Source organism: Pollicipes pollicipes, unplaced genomic scaffold (genome assembly GCF_011947565.3).
Source record: "Pollicipes pollicipes isolate AB1234 unplaced genomic scaffold, Ppol_2.1 Scaffold_4219;HRSCAF=4965_pilon_pilon_pilon, whole genome shotgun sequence".
Taxonomy (NCBI): Eukaryota; Metazoa; Arthropoda; class Thecostraca; order Pollicipedomorpha; family Pollicipedidae; genus Pollicipes; species Pollicipes pollicipes.
In genome coordinates this window covers 33,904,381-33,923,653 of record NW_023596448.1, presented here as the reverse complement: position 1 = coordinate 33,923,653, position 19,273 = coordinate 33,904,381, and the positions used below count along the sequence as shown (strand labels likewise).

The 19,273-nt window shown below is 55.1% G+C and overlaps 1 protein-coding gene across 5 annotated transcripts; it reads right to left on the bottom strand.

The window, feature by feature from the left end:
* Positions 1-2,022: 2,022 nt before the first annotated feature.
* On the bottom strand, positions 2,023-17,795 carry LOC119095992 (TWiK family of potassium channels protein 18). 5 transcript variants are annotated; one of them, XM_037218857.1, is made up of 8 exons: positions 16,981-17,795; positions 16,005-16,214; positions 14,196-14,408; positions 6,943-7,083; positions 5,593-5,749; positions 5,182-5,309; positions 3,016-3,211; positions 2,023-2,796 (listed from the first exon to the last, which is right to left on the bottom strand). In XM_037218857.1, exons 1-7 carry the CDS (start codon positions 17,143-17,145, stop codon positions 3,059-3,061), a joined length of 1,167 nt encoding a protein of 388 aa, XP_037074752.1. In that variant the 5' UTR covers positions 17,146-17,795; the 3' UTR covers positions 2,023-2,796; positions 3,016-3,058. The 5 variants fall into 5 exon arrangements, with proteins under 5 accessions (XP_037074752.1, XP_037074754.1, XP_037074753.1 ...); XM_037218859.1 differs by having other exon boundaries at positions 3,043-3,211; XM_037218858.1 differs by having other exon boundaries at positions 3,051-3,211.
* Between the last annotated feature and the right edge of the window lie 1,478 nt (positions 17,796-19,273).

Sequence of the window (19,273 nt, the reverse complement as noted above, 5' to 3'; positions counted from 1 at the left end):
AGCCGCCTGTATTGATCTGCCGCGGCCGCCGACTCCGACTCCGACTCTGTATTGACTCTGCCGCGCCGACGACCGCCGTGACTTCAGCGATGTCATGCTGTTGGTGACGCTTCGCGCCAGGCTGCGTTGTTTTTGGCGTCGTTGCTTGCGGTGCGCGACGGCACGCGGCATTCTCGTGCGGTGTGGAGGTCAAGGTCACGGCGGGCTGTTTCCACCGGTCCCGGGGCCCACGTGTGAGGTGGTCAGGCAGCCCGACTGCCCGGTTGCTGGGGCCCGCCTTCCTCGGATTGTTAGGATTGGTTGTCAGCCAGCGTCTTGGTCAATGTTTGGCTGTCTGCACGCGTATTTCGCCGTGGCGGTCGCCAGTTGGCTATGCGAGCACGACCTGTGCGCGGATTGGTCACCAGGTCGTCGTGATGGTTCGTGATTGGCTGTCTGAGTACACGACATGTGCGGGTTGGTCCAATTGTTGGCCAGCATCGTGCGCACTGATGGCTCCTTGCGCACGCCCCGTTTACTTATCGGTGGCCGGTTAGCATCATGTTGGCCGACTAGCTGCCTGGGAACTTCTCATGCAATGATTGGCCGCAAGTCAGTGTCTCGATCACCGATTGGCCGCCTGGGCACGTCTCGTGTGGTGATTTGTCGCCAATTAGCGTAGAGGTTACCGATTGGCTACGAGACACGCCTTGTGAGCGTTTTGGTCGCTGGATAGCATCGTGGTTACCGATTGCCCGCTTAAGCACATTTCGTCCTGTTATGTGCCGATTGGCTCTCGGCCAGCATCCTGGCCATCGGTTGGCTGGCTGGGCACGCGTCATGCACCGATTGGTCGCCGCGAGAAATCATCGTCACCGGCTGCCCTCTGTGTTGTTTGCCCTGTGAACTGATCGTGCTCCGGTGCCGTTCGCCCCTGTTTTTCTTCTGGCCCTGGTGTGACGCACTCCGAGGGTTCTGAATCACGCGGACGGCTGTATGTGCCCGGGTTGTTAAGGACACTTCGCAAGGCTGCTGTCTCGTTCGCCAGCTTGTCGTGGCGGAGAGTGGGAGTGAATCCGCCATCCGCGTGGTATGGACTAGGGTGTGGGCTGTTGTGATGCTATTTTGCGAAATGGTTGTAATACAAAACTGGATGAGCATACCGGTGTCTTTCAGCAGGCTGCATTCGCCCGGTGGTGCCGCCGTCTGTCGGAACCAATGTGAACTATCAGTACCAGCCTCGTTGGTCAGGGGCCCCTGTGAGCAGAGCAGCAGAGCAGAGCAGTCTGAAAAAAACAACATGGGGAATGAAGTGTATAAATATTTCAAAAGCAAATTTCTCATCGCACAACAGGTTCTACTTCACGATGATTTATGTCATTGGACGGCCACTCCCTTGTTGCGCCCCATCTCACTCTGACTCCGTTGCCCACGATTTAGAGGATTGCGAGCGTTGTGGAGATTTGAATGTTCCGTGCTCATGGTCATCTGGCCTGTCTGGTGGGTAGTGTGAAATGTGTGAAGACAAGATTGTGCTCTGTTGTTTAATTGGCTGGCTGGTCTGGCGGCTGCCATATCAGCTGGTCAGCTGGCGCGTCACTTAGTCCATCAGCCAGCCGGCATCAGTCAGTCAGCTGTCTGATGATAATAGCGGACTGGCGGAACCCCCTTCCCGCCCAACTGACCAGAACACGCTGGCAGGGCCCACGAACCTGAAGTGGACCGACAAAGCCATCTATCCGGGCTGGGAGCTGTAAGGTTGTGTTTTTGCTCAGACGAGGGGGCAGTGAGCTCCGTATCCCGAGGCTGAGAGTGAGATGAATTACAACGGCGGTTCGGGCGGCTGCTGAACTCGCTGCGACTCAGTGGGCGTACACTTTTGCAATCCGTTGCATGGCATACCTTTACAATGTTTGCCCCCAGCAACTAGGCATCTTCAAGCAGGCTCAGAAACAGCCTGTAGAAGCTCTGAAGTGTCACACTGTCTGCGCAGCTGCCGATGTCAGCACGGCGTGCAAATTACGCCAATTCAGCAGTCTCATATTACGGTGTAGAAGGAACAGTGTACTAACCGTTAGTACAGTACGATATCACACATATGATACCTTACCCTGTCAAAGACGCTGCACACGTTGATGTACCTTGCAGTACGCTAACCGTCTCCGCGCCTGCCTCAGTAACTACAAAGTTTTCATACAAGGGTTGGGCAGAGGGTGATTCGTCACCTACGATAATATCCATTACAAAATGCAATGCAGCATGAGTCATGATTGTGTGCAAACCTACCGCAGTTGCAATCTCCATTTCTATATTAATGCAAGTCTCCCAAACATCGTTCAAAATGGACGCCAGCAATGAAGGATCAAACAGCTTTGCCGAATTTAGCTCAGCTGGCTTATCAAGCTCACCATGAATTATAACTAACGTCCTTCATATAGGTCCGCCCCGATCCGTCACAGATCCGGATATCCTTCGCACAGGTCCGCGGAGGTCCGATCCGCGCAACTTGTTCACTTCACATCGCTCACACCATGACGTCACGCGTCACCCGCGCCACAGTTGCCGCTCTCGCGCTCCATCCCAGCACTCAGCGCGTGGGGCGACCAGCCAGCCACCACCGTCGTGTCCGCGGTCGGCCGGATCCGCGGTCGGCCGGATCCGCGTTCGGCCGGGTCCGCGGTAGGCCGGGTCCGCGGTAGGCCGCGTCCGTGGTCGGCCGGGTCCGTAGTCGGCCGGGTCCGTTCGTCACCGCCCATCTGCGCTCTGGTGGCTCGCCGCCGCTATCGCCTGAGCTGACGCCGGCCGGTCGCCTCACCGCTGTGAAAGTCCTGGCTTAGACAGCCTGTCGCTCACAACCTCTGATTACGCGGACCGCGTGGTCTCTGCCGACCCGGGTGACCCCCGTTGACCTCGGATGACCTTCACCGACCGTGTGTGACTTGTGCCGGCACTGCGTACCCTGTGTCGAGCGCGCGCGTAAACTTGACCGGCGCGACACTGCCGACCCTCGAGCGTTCAGAGTTTTGACCTGCTTACCCCCGGGGTTACCGACGGCGTACCGACCTGCTTACCCCCGGGGTTACCGACGGCGTACCGACTTGCGACCGCGTGAGTGCACGGACGTGCCGTCAGCGTTGTGGAAGTTCTTGAAGTTGGACTTGTCTTCGCGGCCCCAGATCCTGCCGCAGCAGGACAGCAGCCGCTTCAGCACCGACTTCTTAATCTCGCGCATCTGGCGGAGTGGGAAGCGACGCCGTCGGTCAGAGGACTCCGTGGACTGGGTCGGGTCGTCGGTCGTAGGATATGGCCCGGTGGCACCCAAATTCGGTTTTGGGAGATGGAGAGCTTGTTAAGGCAACGAAAGTTGGTAACTCCTGGGGAGCTGAAGACGGAGGGGGAATTAACCTTCACCATGATTCTCCGTTTTTCATAACGCGGACTGAAAGAGGGTTGGGAAGGAGGGGAGGGGGGGGGGGTGTTGGCTGGTGTTGCAACCCTTCCCTGGCGTTTTCAAACTAATTCGGATAGAACTTAGCGGAAAGCACCAGCAAATTAACCAGTAGTAGATAAATCAATGAGGTCTCGCGATTTGTACGAGTTGTTCATGTTGTCAGGTCAATCATTGATCCCATTATGACAGGTAAAATTTCGAATTTTCTACAAAATCGCACTTTTCAGTTTTACAACATCATTTCTAGAGACCACGTCTTTTGGCGGCATGAAACGTAACAAGGCATGTTCCTTGTTTACTTTTGAGTACATGGGTGTATATTTTTATGTGACTTATCGGTACATTTGTGACGCATGGCTCCGTTAATGTAACAATGTCGGACTGCCGCGCGCGTTCCACGGCATCGTCGATCATCATCATCGCCTGCCCGCCGCCTGCGCCGGACGTAGATCTCTGTGCTGTGTTCGTTTCAAATCGCTGCTGCTCCGAAATCAGAAAGGCTAGGAACAAGTTTTTGGCGGCAAAACACGCGCGATGAATGCCCCATAGGCTACCGAAAATTTTGACACCATTGCTCAACATCACGGAGAGATATCTTTAAAAACCCTTAGTGCAAAGTTGTCTACCCCCTATCAGGACGAGTGTATGACAACTGTAGCATATATGTATATATATATATATATATATATATATATATATATATGTATATATATATGTATATATGTATATATATATGTATATATGTATATATATATGTATATATATATATATATATATATATATATATATATATATACATAGGTCATCGATAGATGATGTTTTTTTTTGTACACGACAAGGGGGTTAGGCACGCTGTGACATAATGCTTAACGACGGACGTGTTAGAACCTGTGGAGGCAAGTCTGCTGTCCAAGTTTGAACATTGAGCCTGAGCGCTTCGGCGATGCATGCCAGCAAGTCGATCAATATCCCCGACTTTTAGACATGTCCATTTCACACTTTGTGGATGCTTATAAGGTGTCTGTATATCATCACGTCCACCTATTACGTTTGCAAAGTTGTAAACGTTTCAAGCATTCACAGGCATACGGAATAATCTTCCCGTATTACCGTGCGCCAATTTCAGGCGTTAATGCGTGCCCTTTCTGGGCTAATGCTGGAACGACTCCCACGTCTTCGTCTTCCACGTCCTCAGTCAGCTTTTCTCAACCGCAACTAGAGGTCACGGCACTGTCGTCTACCCAAAGGACAAAACCAGCAACTTGCATGGCTTCAGCGAGCACGAAGCGTGGACACACGCCGTTCTGAGTATCTATGACAGCCGGCAGCTGCACGAAAGGCTACACCTCTGTTGATGTTATCGCTGGAATTAGCCAAGCATCACCGCTCCGCCGGACGCTGGCACATTATACGCCAGGCCGTGATGTCCAACAAAATATAGCGACGTCTCGGCGAGCGTTTGGAGTCATCAAACAGCGTGAGCCGTCGGACGGCTGTTTTGTGTCAGCGCAGCGTTACAGCACCGTGCTTTATAGCCGAGCCTCATCGCCGGTGGCAGTGACGCATGCAGGGGCAGGGGAAGTTGAACACGTGCTGGGTCCTCTCATTATCTGTCGACATGCATTCATGACAGCTGCGTGTAAAAATATCAGTGTTTGCCTTGTTCATCAGCATACCCTGAATTGTGCGTCACCCCAAGACAATCCTGCTTCTGCCTCCGGGCGACATCGCCAGCCCGGAGGCACCCTCACCTTCAGCACGACCTCCTCCTTCATCAGGTAGTAGCACATGGCGAGCAGGCCCATGCCCACCAGCAGGTACATGAAGTTGATGACTAGCTTCAGCTGATTGCCCTGGTTTGAGTCGCGGACGTTGGCGCCTGTAATAACATCAAAGAAAGCTTGTTGGTTGGTCGTTTAGTGATGTTTCAGTCGGGCTTGGTTATCTAGCGCCGGGTTTGCCAGAAAACAAAAACAGCTTGCAGAGTTCCAGCAGCTCACCATGGAGAACACAGCTCCGTGCACCTCAAGGAGAGGAAGCGTCTCGACAGCGGCGCAGGGCACGCGCCTCCATCTCCTGTCCTCCACGTCCCGGGAGGACCCTCCTGGTCCTCCCGCCTGTTCCTCCTCTTGAGCCCCCCCCCCCCTCGTCTCCCGGCTCACCGGGGAAGAAATCTCCGAAGCCGATCTTCAGGATGGACGTGAAGGAGAAGTAGCAGGAGTCGAGGTAGCCCCAGTCTTCCCACTCGGCGAACATGATGGTGCCGCCGGCCAGGTACCCGATCAGCACATATATGCAAGCTGTGGTCGGTACTATCACCTGTTGGAGCATGTCATGGTCACGGCACGGCCGCAGCCCAACCCTGGGACGCACAACAGCCTATTGTGTTTAATTTGAAAGGTCGCAAAAAGTCGACAGCCCTCACGTAGGTGGAACGGCCCTAAATTCATTTGGGAAAATCAGGATTTATGGATGATATTTTCTACACACATCCCGCATGCAAACCTTCGGAGACATTGCGTCGGCGTGGCCCCTAAAATGTTTATGATAAGGTTTGCATATGAGCTAACCCATTCAGACGGGTCTGTGAGGTCGCCGTGAGGTCGCCGTGAGGTCGAGGGTTCGCCCCGGTCGTTCTGGGATTAGCTATCTCATGTTTGAGAAGTACCAACCTTATCTGCTCCTGGCGGGCCTGAAACCGGCTTGCGCTGTGCGTTATCGGCGCTTGATTCATTGGTGATATGACTAAATTAAATTTGAGCAGAAACACAGGTGACTGAATTAGGTGATCATATAAACTAAGGACATGTGCAACTTGGATTGTCCTGGTGAATATGGGCCACTCCGGGCTCCGGCACCCCATGCTGTTCTTGGAACAAGTTGGATCTACTGTAATTATAACGCCAGATCTAAAACCGTGAAGCCGGCGAGCTGATTTACGCACCTGTGGTCTCCAAACTGACCTAGTCTCGAAACTAGATTCACAAAAACAGATAAAGAAAAACTAGATCTCCCGAACTGGATCTAGTCTAGGCCTAGTCTAGATCCTTGCCCCGAACCCGAAACTGGTCTATACCCTGTAGGCCGAACACCGACCCGGTTCTTTTCTGCGGTACATCTTGCAAATTATCGGATCGAATACCATTCATGGATCTGCAATACCATATCCGGATTTATTGCTCTTACGTGATCTGGGTCCTTGGTGTTCTGAAGTGCCTGTCCGTTTGGATCTAACCTGGCCTCGCTGCCTATCCCAGACCGGGACCCTGACTGGGCCAGCTGCTCCGTGTGGATCGAGATCCTCCTGTGGCTGCCACTCCTGCGAGGTCTGGGAAATGTATGGATCTGCCGTCTGTCAGATCCAATATCCGTCTAGATCTGCTGTTCTGTGGACATCGGACCTACCCGGAACTGTTACCCAAAGGGATTTGATACCTGCCTGCTCTTCGCTGTCGCTCCTAGTGGACCTGTGACCTGCCAGGATCTGCCACCCGTGATAGATCTGGACCTGCCTGGATCTGCTGCTCCTGGAACGCCTCCGCCCCCAGCGCCTCCACGTCGATCTCCATTTTGGCCAGCCTGGCACGCCTTTCCCTCTCCTCCGTGCATCGGTATATGTGGGTGTAGATCCACTTAAACGTCTTGGCGAACACCTGCAACACGAGCCGAGGCAAGGGCGTAGCTGTTAGATCGCGCACTGTCAACACGTGTGATGTTGACAGAAGCCAGGGAGGGAAGAATGTGGAATAAACGTACCGTTGTTGATGGAATCGAGAAAGAGAGCTCGCTTAAGATTTGGGGAGGACAGGCCATTTTAATTTGCGTCTTTCCATGTTTCCACATAAACTGAGAGCCTAATTTTCTCGGATGTTACAACGCTGTGATCTCCAAAGCTCTCCTTAATGCTATAGCTCTCGTGCCTGTAGTAATGAACTATAATTCAGCCAGGTTCGTATTCACATTTCATTTGCCACAGTCCCCTTCATGCGCCATTCTGGGTGATTTTTCTATTAGCTATTTGGCGGGTCTTATCGGGGTATTTGTCATGAGTCACGAGCGTGGACCATGGGTGACGCACCAGATCTTCCGCCCGTTGGACCATCTTAACTACCCGCCTGAAAGCTTCTTGTCACATACTCTGTGACGTTATGCGTTTTTGCCTTGACTGTACCTAAGAATGGCTGGTGGCTGTGTACTTTTTGTTGTACGCAATTATTATTTATGTTACATTCTATTTTATTTATACGCAATATTTTATATTTTATTTTCTTTATTTCTATTATATATTTTTTATATTCATATATTATGTATATTATATATTAATTATATAGTATATTTTAATTATACGCAAGGTCTGTGACTTGCTAGTTTGTTTACAGTTGAGCCATGGCTCGTTATCCGGGCACTGGGGATGGCAGGCGCCCACCAACAACGAACCCGTCCCGTCATGCCTGTCCGATACTGAGCCGGTCGCACCTTTATCTCTCGTGATCAGTACAGCCGTTTGTTGTCAGAGCGGCCGTGTTTGATCCGGAGAAGTCTGAATTAGTGTCTGAAATAAACGATTGGTCCAACCAGCTGTGCTGCGGCTGTCAGCGGCGGGCGGGAATGGTTTGGGAATGGCTGGCGTTTCTTTTCAATGCGGCGCTGATTCGGCGCAGCGGGCGGCCTCCTGCCGAATGGTGTGACAAACAGACGGCTGAGAAACCGTGGCCGTTTGACATCAAAGTCTATTTACAAAAGAGTTCGAGCATTCTTGGCAAGTCGGCCGACAACAAAAGGGGCGTGGGAAATTCCTTTGTCAAAATTATTTGTTTGAAATGCCATCCATCTTCAACGTAAGCCTTCATCGCCACACAGTCTTCTGTCGAGGGAAGCTTAGAGATCAAAGCCGACTCAGCTCAGCATGAGAGAAAACGTGTGCTCGTCAGTGTTTCCGCCGCACCGAACAAACAAACGTCGCTCCAAAGCACCGCTCCACCCCACAGCCCCTCCCCTCCCAGAACATCGACGCTCCCCGCCAATCCCGGGCCAATCTACGGCGACGCCGGCGGCGCACGGGACCGACGCACTGGCGCACCGCTCCGCGCGTCGTCGACGCCGGCGGCGCGTCGGGGCCGACGCCGCCGGCGGCGGTGAGCGGCGGTCCCCCGCGGCGGCGGAGTATCGCCGCGTGCCAAGACGCCGGCTCCTTCGAGCGCCGTTGTGGTGTCGCGGACTGGTTTCGACGGCGCGGCGTAGTCACGGTGAGGCGGCCCGCCACCTCGCCGGGCAGGAGGAGCCACGATACATCGCGCGCTCGCGGCGGTAGCAATGGCAGCGCTCGTTTGGTGGTCGCATCAGGAAAGGCACTGCGCGTTTCCCGGCGGTACAAACAAACCAGCGGTACCGACTTCCTCACATCGGCGTTCGGCGTTCCGGGGTCGGTTCCAGAAAACAAACCAGTGGCACCAGCTTCCCCACACCGGCGTTCCGGGGTCGCCTCCAGATAACAAACCAGCGGCACCAACCTCCCCACATCGGCGTTCTGGGCGCGAACCACAGCAAACACCGGGAGGAGGGCGTTAGCTGCACCGGGCGGGCGCAGCGGACGCGCGGCCGGCGTCGGCGTCGACGGGGTATCGTCGGCTTCGACGGGGCGGCGGGCCGCGGCGACACGCAGCCGCCGTCGCGCCCGGCGGCCAACAGTAACAGAGGCGAGCTATTTCCAGCCACCCGGCGTCTATCAAGTGACGCTGTTTTGTCTCCGATCGCGGTCCGGCCGGCCTCGGCCCAGTCGGGACGGGGGTTATATCGCACTTCTGGAGCGAGTGGGGGAGGCGAGCGTTCGAACGAGGGGGATTTCAGGAGGTGTTAAAGACGTGATAGGCGTCTAGCTCACAAAATTGGCTTTGATGCGTTTATCCGTGCTATGTCGGGAGGCATGTTTATTGAATGCCTTTCAGTTTGCGTAACACGTCCGGAGATGCAATTTTGACGCATTAGTTTCGGGCTAAGTTGAAAGCATCATCTTTGAGGCACCGCCATGCGTGACGTGGAGCATCGCTTAAGATTATTGGAAGCGTAAACGAGATGCTGTCAGGAAGGGCAAGCGTGGGCCTGCGAGGTCGCCACTAGGTGCTTTGTGTGCTAGCTGCACCACTGCAGACATGTTTTTGACTTCTCGTCTCACTGGCGGTTTGGGGGGGGGGGGGCGCATTATGCTAGCACTACAGTCCGTCATTCACTGGATCAGTTCGGAAATATGTAGCACGTTTGACTGGACTCCTGGAGTAGATAGTTTGCACAAATTCATGTCCAGAAACCGCAAACGTTTAGTGACGCAGGTGTTACGCGCGGAAGTTGTGATTTGTTTCGAATAAGACCCAGACGTCAATGTTGGACTGAATACTCTGATATCGACTGAATCAGGGATGAATGCACTGACATTCATCGTCTCACATAATGGCACTTAAAGTCAGTTGCGTTTCGTGATAAAATTTGACGTACGGTATGATTTGGAAATGTGATGATTTCTATGGTGGCTTGGACGGTATTGACTTTGCAGGCCCCGAAAAAGTTGCGTCGAGTATGGAGTAAGTTTTACAGCTTGGCGGATTACTTCGGAACGCATCACAGCGATGAAATCGTCAATACCGTGACCGGCACCCTGATCCCCAGTTTTGCGCGCTGTCCATGGAGCTCCACCTCGGTCCCAGCCGTCCGGGGACCTTCCAGCCCTCCCCCTGCCCTAGCTCCCGAGCCCTCCCCAAATCAGGGGCCTCTACGGCTCCCAAGCCCGCCGCGAGTTGGGGTGTTCCTCGGGTTCCCGGGCCCGCCCCAGTCCGGGGCGGGCTAGGCGCCGCCCCGGCTCCCAAGCCCGCCAAGGGCTAGGCGCCGCTCCGGCTCCCGAGCCTGCCAAGGGCTGGGCACCCCTCCGGCTCCCGAGCCCGCCCCGAGCTGGACGCCGCCCCGGCTCCCGAGCCCACCCCGGGTTGGGGGCGCCGCTCCGGCTCCGGAGCCTACCCCGAGCTGGGGCGCCGCTCCGGCTCTGAGCGATCGGTGACACGACGCTGTCGTGTCCTAATGCGCGGCCGTCGCTCACGCGTTGTGGCCGCTCACCCGGCGGCGGCGCCGGTGCCAGCGGCGCTCGCCACCTGCCCTGAGGCGCCGCGGGCGCCCGCGGGCCGCCGCCGCCGGAGAGGCGCCGGCGCCGGAGAGGCCGCCGCCGGAGAGGCGCCGGCGCCGGAGCGGTGCCGCCAGCCGGAGAGGCACCGGCGCCGGAGCGGTGCCGCCAACGGACGCCGGGCGAGGCGGGCTTGGCAGCGTCGGTAGCGCGCGCCGCCGGGCAGACAGACCTCCCAGCTTGCCCCGATTGAGTGAGGAGGGGCACAGTCGTGACGGTGGGGGGGGGGGGGGGGGGGGGGCACGGAAGAAGCTCTTTGAGGTGGGTGGAGTCAGTAAATATGTCCGCAAGTGAGGAAAGGCTCTGGGTTCTAAATTATTCCAAAGAGCATTTCTTTGATGGGAGTGAGTCGATATAGAAGTCTTGTTTCAATAAAATAGAGTTTCTGCGAGCAGGAGAGAGCGTTTAGAAAAGGGCACAGTGGCATTGCTATGGTCATAAAACGATTATTTAAGAGGAAACGAACCGAGGGAAGACCATCGGAGCACAAAGGCCGACACGTTAGGGAGATGGTCGCTCTATGACGGGTACAATTTCAGGTGAATGTCTTTGAAATGGTGGTGATCTGATGGTACCGTGCCTTGTGTTGGGAGACGGTCAAAAGGCGAGTAAAGAAGACTGAGTTTACAGGCATGTGATAACCGCTTCGAATTAAGAGTAAAGAAACTCGGGCGGTACCGAGGTTTGCTCGACTGGTGGTGACTCGAGCTTTAGTTCCTGGAGCCCGGCCTCAAACACAGCGCAATATGTCAATATTTTGCAAGGGCGGCCACAGCCTCTGACGATCATGGCTGTGATTCATCTGACGGCCTCTGACGGTCATGGCTGTGATTCATCTGACGGCATCTGAGGTCATGGCTGTGTTTCATCATGACAGGCAATTGCTGCGATCGCTGCGTGTGTCCGTGCATACATGGCGCGGAGCGAAGAACAGCTCAATGAAAGGAAAGAGCGACAAAAGCGGCGGATGTTCCTTCGCTCGGTGAGGAAGAGGTGTGAAAGGGAAGTGGGTTTGAAAACCCTGGCTTCGTTCAAACGTGACCCAACAAGCTGTGCTGCCATATTGCCCTTGTTCACAGCAGGCACATATAGTCACAACCCGCAGGCTTTAAGATCATGCTGCATTTGGCACCGGCACCATTTATTTGAGGGCCGCTGGTGATGGTGCGGCGATCGTGGGCAATATGCCCAATGGCAGTGAGGAGCCCCCGGAAGTCCGGCTCCGACCTTCCTGATAGAGGCTATTCATGTCAGCTGGTGCTGTCAGGTCACGGGTCTTGAGCAGCCACCGCATGGCTCGGGCGCTTCAGATGGCTCGTGTCATTCGAAGTCAATGAAGCCAATGAAAGAGCCGGGCCGACAGCACAGCGCGTGGGTTTAAGAAGGAAGCAGGGTGACGCCAGCCCCCAACGAATTCAGATGTTCAAACCATTTTTGTGACGGTGATTTTACGGGACTCAAAACTGTGCAATGGCCTTATAGTGTGTTCACGAAAGCAGCATACTCCCCAGTCATGACAGTCGGACGAAGTTGACCGCCCTCCACGATCACCATCCACGAAACGTTCAATGGCGTTGTATTTGTATGCCTGCTAAACATGACCGCTGCGGCGACATCATCGCGGTCCTCTAGCGCACCGGCCCGATTTGTGGCCGCCGCAACCCCGACACGGCTGCGCCGGTCGGTTTGACATTCCCCGGCATTGTCCCTTCCCAGCCTTCGCCCGGCATGCAGCCGTCTAATTTTCGTCTTGGACCCGCGCCAACTGGTGGCATTTGGCGCCAGAATAGCGCGCCGTTTCTGCACGGATCTCGGTGGCCCCGGCGGGGAACAGGTGCGTGCGGCGATTGGCCAAATGAGCGCATCCGCCCGTGCATAGGCATGGCTGGAAGGCAGCTCCGGCCGACGCCGGCGTTGGTTGGCGGGGGCCTGCGCGTAAGCGACGGCGACACGAAATGTAAATGGTGCTGGGCTATTAAAAACCGCTAGTGTGTTTTTTGGGTGTGAAAACAAAACAACTGCGGTGTGGAGAGAGAAGCATGCCTTGCAAAAACCAGACAGATGAAGTGCTCGGGAATGTGTCCGCGTGGTTCCGCATTCCTCTCGTGGTCACTGAACGGGTTTGATTGGAATCACTTCAGCATCCCGGATCAGAAGTGTGCAGCCGTGTGCAGCGTGCAGTGTGCAGCCGTGTGTAGTTTGCAGCAGTGCGTAGTATGCAGCAGTATGCAGTGTGCAGCGTGCAGCAGTGTGCAGTTTGCAGCAGTGTGCAGTGTGCAGTGTGCAGCAGGCGAGCTTCACACGCTTCAGGGTCTGTAGATACGATGCACGTGTCGGCATGGTGCGACGCGTCAGTGACCTTGCGTTGCCATGTGTTGTGACCTTGCGTCAGTGACCAGTGACCTTGTGTTGCCGGGTCAGGCACGGTCCAGAGCTGACGTGCGATTTCCTAGCCGGAAATCGCCGGAGGGCACTATCTTCCTGGCTGCGCCGCCAGGTCCGGACCGTTTGTAACAGCAGGGCCAATAACAGCGTGACGATAACACTTCTGATGTTTGGATAGGGTGACAGCTTCGCGACAACCTCCTGACACAGTTATCAAACGGCCAATGACTGGGCTGATACGTCAAGGTCACGGTCATTCCGTCCGACCCTGCCTCAGGCACCTCTCGCACCGAAGACAGGAGACCTGGCAGCGTTCACGTGGGAGGGGCGGGGCCACCTGGGAGGAGTCTGTTCGCGGCTTCCCGTCTCGAGATGCTGCTCTCCGTGGCGCGTGCATGCGTGCACGCGTCCGTACGTCACGACAGCTGCCTGTTCTGACAAAGCCACGAACGCTGCCGTCCAGAGGTGAAACCCCATATGTACATTTTTGGTCATGTTGCGTTTTTTGCGTCATCTGATTCTTCTACTCATGCTGAATTCGACTAGCTAAGCAAACAGTTTATATTTTCAAAGCTTTTAACACTATCATTTAGCTAAAAGTTTGTGAAAAATTTTAACTATTTGTTTAGATACCCTAATTCAACATGAGGGGACGAATCAGACGACATTAAGAACGCAGAATGTCCAAAAATGAACAGATGAGATTTTGCCCTTGGACGGCAGCACGAGCATCGACATGTCATGAGACATCACGCCATGTCGTCAAGCTGGGGACATGCTGTTTTGGCGATGTTTGACACTGCACGGAGCGACAGCACCACTGACACTAAGTCACATAAAGCGTCAGGGAAGTCAGACGCCCTAACAAAGGCACAGGTGTCTCATGTCCGGTCTCGTTCTTTGCTGAGGCCGCTTCAAGACGTTGGTCACCCAGGCGACGGCTGTGTCAGCACGCAACATCCTACGCTCTCGCTTTGTTCAGTTTTACTTGTGTATCCCAAATTTAAACATGAACACGCATTGTCGCATGTATGAAATACATCCTATATACTCTTGACAGGATTTTAGGCACATGCCAACCGCTTTAAAAGCCTTTGCCCAAGTATCCCCAAGAGCTAGGGTAACTGACCCATGCACACGCAGGCAAGCCCCAGCACCGCACTCGCCGCCCGCCTGTGACGTCACAGCCGCAGCGGGCGCCGATTGGCCGCTCACCTCGCCCATGTTGAGGAAGTACAGGATGTAGAGCGGGATCCCGATGAGCGCATAGCACATGGTGGCGATCTTGCCCCAGGGGCTGCGGGGCACGATGTTGCCGAAGCCGATCATGGTGAAGACGGAGAGGCAGAACATGAGCGCCCCCGGGAATGTCCAGCGCTGCGCGCTCCTGGTGTCGTAGCCCCCCTTGATGGCCTGCACCACATTGTCCTGGCGGCAGCAGTGACGGTTGGCGGCATTCAACGGCCGCGGCTGAGCTTCACAAAATGGACTTAGTGACGAAAAAAGGAGATGACGATGAAGGGCGACCAAAAATGAACAATGTATAAGGGGAGAAAACCATAGTATGGACGAGCACATGAGGTGATAAGTGGCCTGGATGGTTTTAGCGGATGTGACCCTCACACGTCGGAAGAGATAGAGAGAGAGAGAGAGAGAGAGAGAGAGAGAGAGAGGAGAGAGAGAGAGAGAGAGAGAGAGAGAGAGAGAGAGAGAGAGAGAGAGAGAGAGAGAGAGAGAGAGAGAGAGAGAGAGGGAAAGAGATTCACAAAGTTTCACACACGTGACACGCTGACCCAGCCATATCCACCACCCTCTCCCGCCAAGGGGGGTTACAGAAATTCTTGTCACCCCGTCCAGGCAGGTCAGCATTAAATCGTTTAGCTTGGTGGTACGGGGTATCAGAGGAGGGTAGGGAGAGTACAAGAGTGACGTCTCTCAGACCCTCCTGAAATGCCAGTGAAGCAGGAGGAGGGGTTGTTCGGATATGTTACAACGCTTCAATGTCAAGATCAGCATGTGCCAAGCATAACGTTAACGTTTGGTAACATAAGCGCTGCTCACGTTTTGGCTCAAACACTTCCGTACTTTCTCTGTGGGACAGACACCTTGCACTTTATAGGGGGAAAATGTCCGCATCAGCTAAGTTTGGCGCGAGAAGGAAAACACGATGACTGTCACGCCTGTATTTTCCCCGCAAACATACCTGCTCTTGCTTTTGTTGACTTCCCACAAACACGGCCACCTCCTTTTTCTTAGAAAAGCTGGTGCAACCGTTGACTTATGCGCTGACGTTCCGTCTAAGCTTGGAGCCCGCTGACGTGTGCTAAAGCAAACGCAAGTGCAGGAGCCAACAGGGAATGTGCAGTGTGAGATGGAGACAAGCGTAGGAATGTGCAGTGTGAAATGGGGACAAGCGTAGGAATGTGCAGTGTGAGATGGGGACAAGCTTAAAATGACTCGAAGTTAATCGGAATCTCATGGCATTTATGTCCTCAGGTTCGCCTGCGTCGGTTCCGGTGGTCTCCTCTGCCTGTTTGTGAGTGATGCTCTGTTCTGTGGCGCACCGAACAATGTCTCAGTGCCCCATTGCGAGGGCTAGTTCGCAGTGATCAGTGCATCCGTACAGCAGAAGACGGCTTTTATGACGGCTTGTGCGTCATTGCAGCGATGACTGGTACCTGTTTGCAATCTGGGATTACCTGACGATTGAGGTCCCAGCATGTGTTGATCGGTACCTGACACTGCTGTGCGGCCACTCGGCTTTGAGTGCCGTCTTCAGTGCTCGACACCGTCAGCGGCTGAACCGGTTTGTGATCCCGACAACGGTACCACCCCGTGGGAGAGGAGGGAGGGGGAGGGGGGAGGGGGGGTCTCTTTGAGGATAGTCTGGCTCTCCAGCGGCCACCGCGCCCAGCGGCCACCGCGCCCAGCGGCCGGCTTCTGGTGCTGCCCGACGACAGACTGCTCCCAGTGCAGCGGCCGGTGCTGGACACGGCGCCGAAGACCGGCGGCGCCGGTCAGTACCTGGTACGTCTTGAGGATGAGCTGGCTCTCCAGGTCCCAGCGAGCGCGGTTGAACTGTATGTGGCGCGTGACGTTCCACAGCTGGACGGCCACCGTCTGCCGCTTGGCGGTGACGTTGGCGATCAGCGTGTCCAGCGCGTTCGTCTCGATGGAGATGAAGGCCACGGCACCCAGGATGGCGTAGCCGATCACCAGGGCACCCACGCCCACCTGGAGGCGCGCGCGCCGTCAGATCGCGCCGTCTGGCCAGGCTGGACGTGACGCCGGACGCGGCGCCGGCGACGTTTGCGGTCGGCGAGGTGATCGGAGCATGCACACTGGTCTCTGACGCTAGAGACACACGACCCGTCAAAGCAGAGAGGGAAGATATGAGCTGTGAATGGCCGCAATCACTTCGCGGGTAGAGGTAAGAGGTAGACAAAAACTCCGGAGGCAGGAGCATCCTGCCCCTCCTTCAACTAACGGCCTCCACTTGACAGTGATGAAAGCACGTGATGCAACATGGATGGGCTGGAGATTTGCTGGCATAGATTGGCCACATCAGTCCGGACGGTCGGAAGTGAAACAAGGAGCTCAGTCTTAGGAGCAACCAGGCCACTCAGTGCAGCACATGGGGCTCGGTTACAAAAAAGGAAGTATCATGGCCTAACCCTCACGCCACAATCCATTCTCATAAGACATGGCATGCGGTCAAAGGTAAGAGGTGCGATGAAAACTTGCCGAGACTGCACCAAGACCACCAGGTATCTGAATGGATAGTGGAGCTGTGGACATATGAGTTGTGTGATTGGCTATGTGTACGTACCTGTACATAATGAGTCAGTGGCAGTCACACGGGCTTCACCTGGATGAGCACAAAAAGAGTGACGGTGCAATGGTATCCCCAATTTCATCACTTTAGGCGTACATGAAGGAGGTGACGGTGCGGCAGCTCACCTGGGTGAACATGAAGGAGGTGACGGTACGGCAGTCTCACCTGGGTGAACATGAAGGAGGTGACGGTACGGCAGCACCGCTTGCAGCGCTCCTCGGGGTCCATGCTGGAGGACGAGGACGAGTTATAGTGGCTGGACGAGCGGGCTGAGCCGCGGTACGAGCCTCGCGTGGTGCGCACCGACGGTCGACCCCGCTCCAGTGCCATGGTAGAGCAAAGGAAGGTGCGACGCTGTTTGGGTCGGCTCGGGCACTGTTCAGGTCGGCTCGGGCACTGTTCAGGTCAGCTCTGGCGCTGTTCAGGTCAGCTCGGGTGCTGTTCAGGTCAGCTCTGGCGCTGTTCAGGTCAGCTCTGGTGCTGTTCACCGGCGCAGGATGACGTGACGCAGCTGAGGTTACCTCGGCCGGCTTGTTGAGCCGCCGGCCTGCTCAGGCGCCTCTGGGTCACTCGTCAGGTGTTGGGGTGTTCAGCCCCAGACACCCTGGGCCACGCTTGGCCGCCCCGTGCTACGTTAGTGCACTGCGGGTCACTCTGGAGAGTCTAGACCGAATCTGCGTACACGATGTGAACAAGTCGAGCTGAGGGTATGGAAAGCTTTTTCACGGCAGGAGACTGTCGTCTTCGGCCTTCAGAACACAGCACGAGGTCCGTGGCGAGTCTTCTGAACAGCAGAGTTAAACTCTGTTCAGCAGCAGCAGCACGTCCAGTAGCCCGCCGGCAGCAGCAGCAGCGGGTCCACGTGCCGCGCGGTGCGCCGCGCCACCCCCGTGAACACCGTCCACTCACTCACTCCCACACGGCGTCCCCCGGCCGGTACCTGCTCCGGCAGCGGCCGCCGCGGGCGTGCCGTGCAGCCCCGCCTCGTCGAGCACCGCGCCTGGCCGGGCCAGACCCGGCTGCGTCCCCTCGCTGCGACCACTGACGCCCGGCTGGGCCGACCGCTCCACTGGCCCCGTTTGGCGGCGGCGGCCGGCTATTTCGGGAGCGGTGCGCGCGCCGGCGCCCGGCCGTCCGTCTTGATGTGAGAGGACGGCGGCGTGTCATGGTATTGGCGAAGGTGCCGGCCCGTTCTCGCACACTGCGTGGCCGATGTGCGTGGTCCAGGGGCAGTCGGAGCCGACCTCCGAGGTACTAGGGTCTCGTGCAGGTGCAGCTGCGTCGGCGGCAACATGAGCGGCATTGAGTGGAGTTGGGCCGTCGATGACGACTGAGTCGGCGGCGATTCTACATGAAGCACGCGCGAAACATTTAGACGTTAAGTCTCACAGTTGCACTCTGTCGCGGGCGGAAGTCGGACGTTTGTGACTTTTTGCCCAAATAATGATCCCATACTGGTAAGGCTGTAGTTGACATCTTGACTTATAGACGAGCAAAGGTACAGACTGCTCACTGGAATTGATAACTGTGAGATCAGATCAGAAACACGCTTCGCTTCCTTGCATTTCGATAATCGCGGGGTGCATGCTGCAGTGTTCGCTTCGCTGGGGTCCGAATTTTGTGTGTGTCATACGCCCAAAACGGTGATGCGTTTGTTTAACACCAGGCTCAGAATAGCCATATTGTGCGGAGTTGCTTCAAGACGTGTGCAAATACAAATGCAAACCGATAATGAAGTCTCTCAATCCTGAGTGATTCAAACACCAGTCCAGCACTAATGAATCGTCGTTAAGCCCGCGGCACCCGGAGCTCTGGGAAAGCTTCTTCACTGTTTACACTTCAGTCGTTTATCACCATAGCTTTGGTTTGGAGCCTCATCAATTCAACAGGGCTGGCGAAATTCGGTTGGCGACGCCACCAAAGAGAAAACTAAGTAGGAATATGCCAAAGTCTCATGACCCTATCTTATAATTAGAGTGGAGGTTAAAATGCGCGGCACTCGGTGCCACCGTCCAATTAAGCATGGCATTTATCAGCGTGAAACTTCAACGCATAGCAAGCTTTACTATGAACGTACGCTCATCACGTGCATGTGGTGAATACATAAACCAAACTCCCCGGCCAGAAACAGCTGGCTGAGGAATGTCAAACACAGGGCGCCCCTATGTTTTGGCGTCGAGGAACCATTTCCGGTCAATTTATCACGCACAGTAATGGCCTAAGGTGTCCTCGGCCATCAGCATAGCGCTTTGTTTCTAAAAGCTATTTTAACACAGCCAACAGCCGTTGTGTTAATGTGGCCAGCGGAAGATCGTTACCAGAACCGCAGTCGTAGGAGTTGTATATATATATATATATATATATATATATATATATATATATATATATATATATATCCTAAGCAGATAGTCGTAAAAAAACACATAGTATACTATCAACCATACTTTAAGACCACAAC

Bases quoted from the DNA above. Each gene is read 5' to 3' on its own strand.
- LOC119095992 (XM_037218857.1), bottom strand. From the start codon at position 17,145: ATGGCACTGGAGCGGGGTCGACCGTCGGTGCGCACCACGCGAGGCTCG. The intron at 14,409-16,004 runs GTACTGACCGGC...TGCTGCCGCCAG, and splicing joins TCATCCTCAAGACGTACCAG to GACAATGTGGTGCAGGCCAT. The intron at 3,212-5,181 runs GTGAGGGTGCCT...CCACTCCGCCAG, and splicing joins AGGAGGAGGTCGTGCTGAAG to ATGCGCGAGATTAAGAAGTC.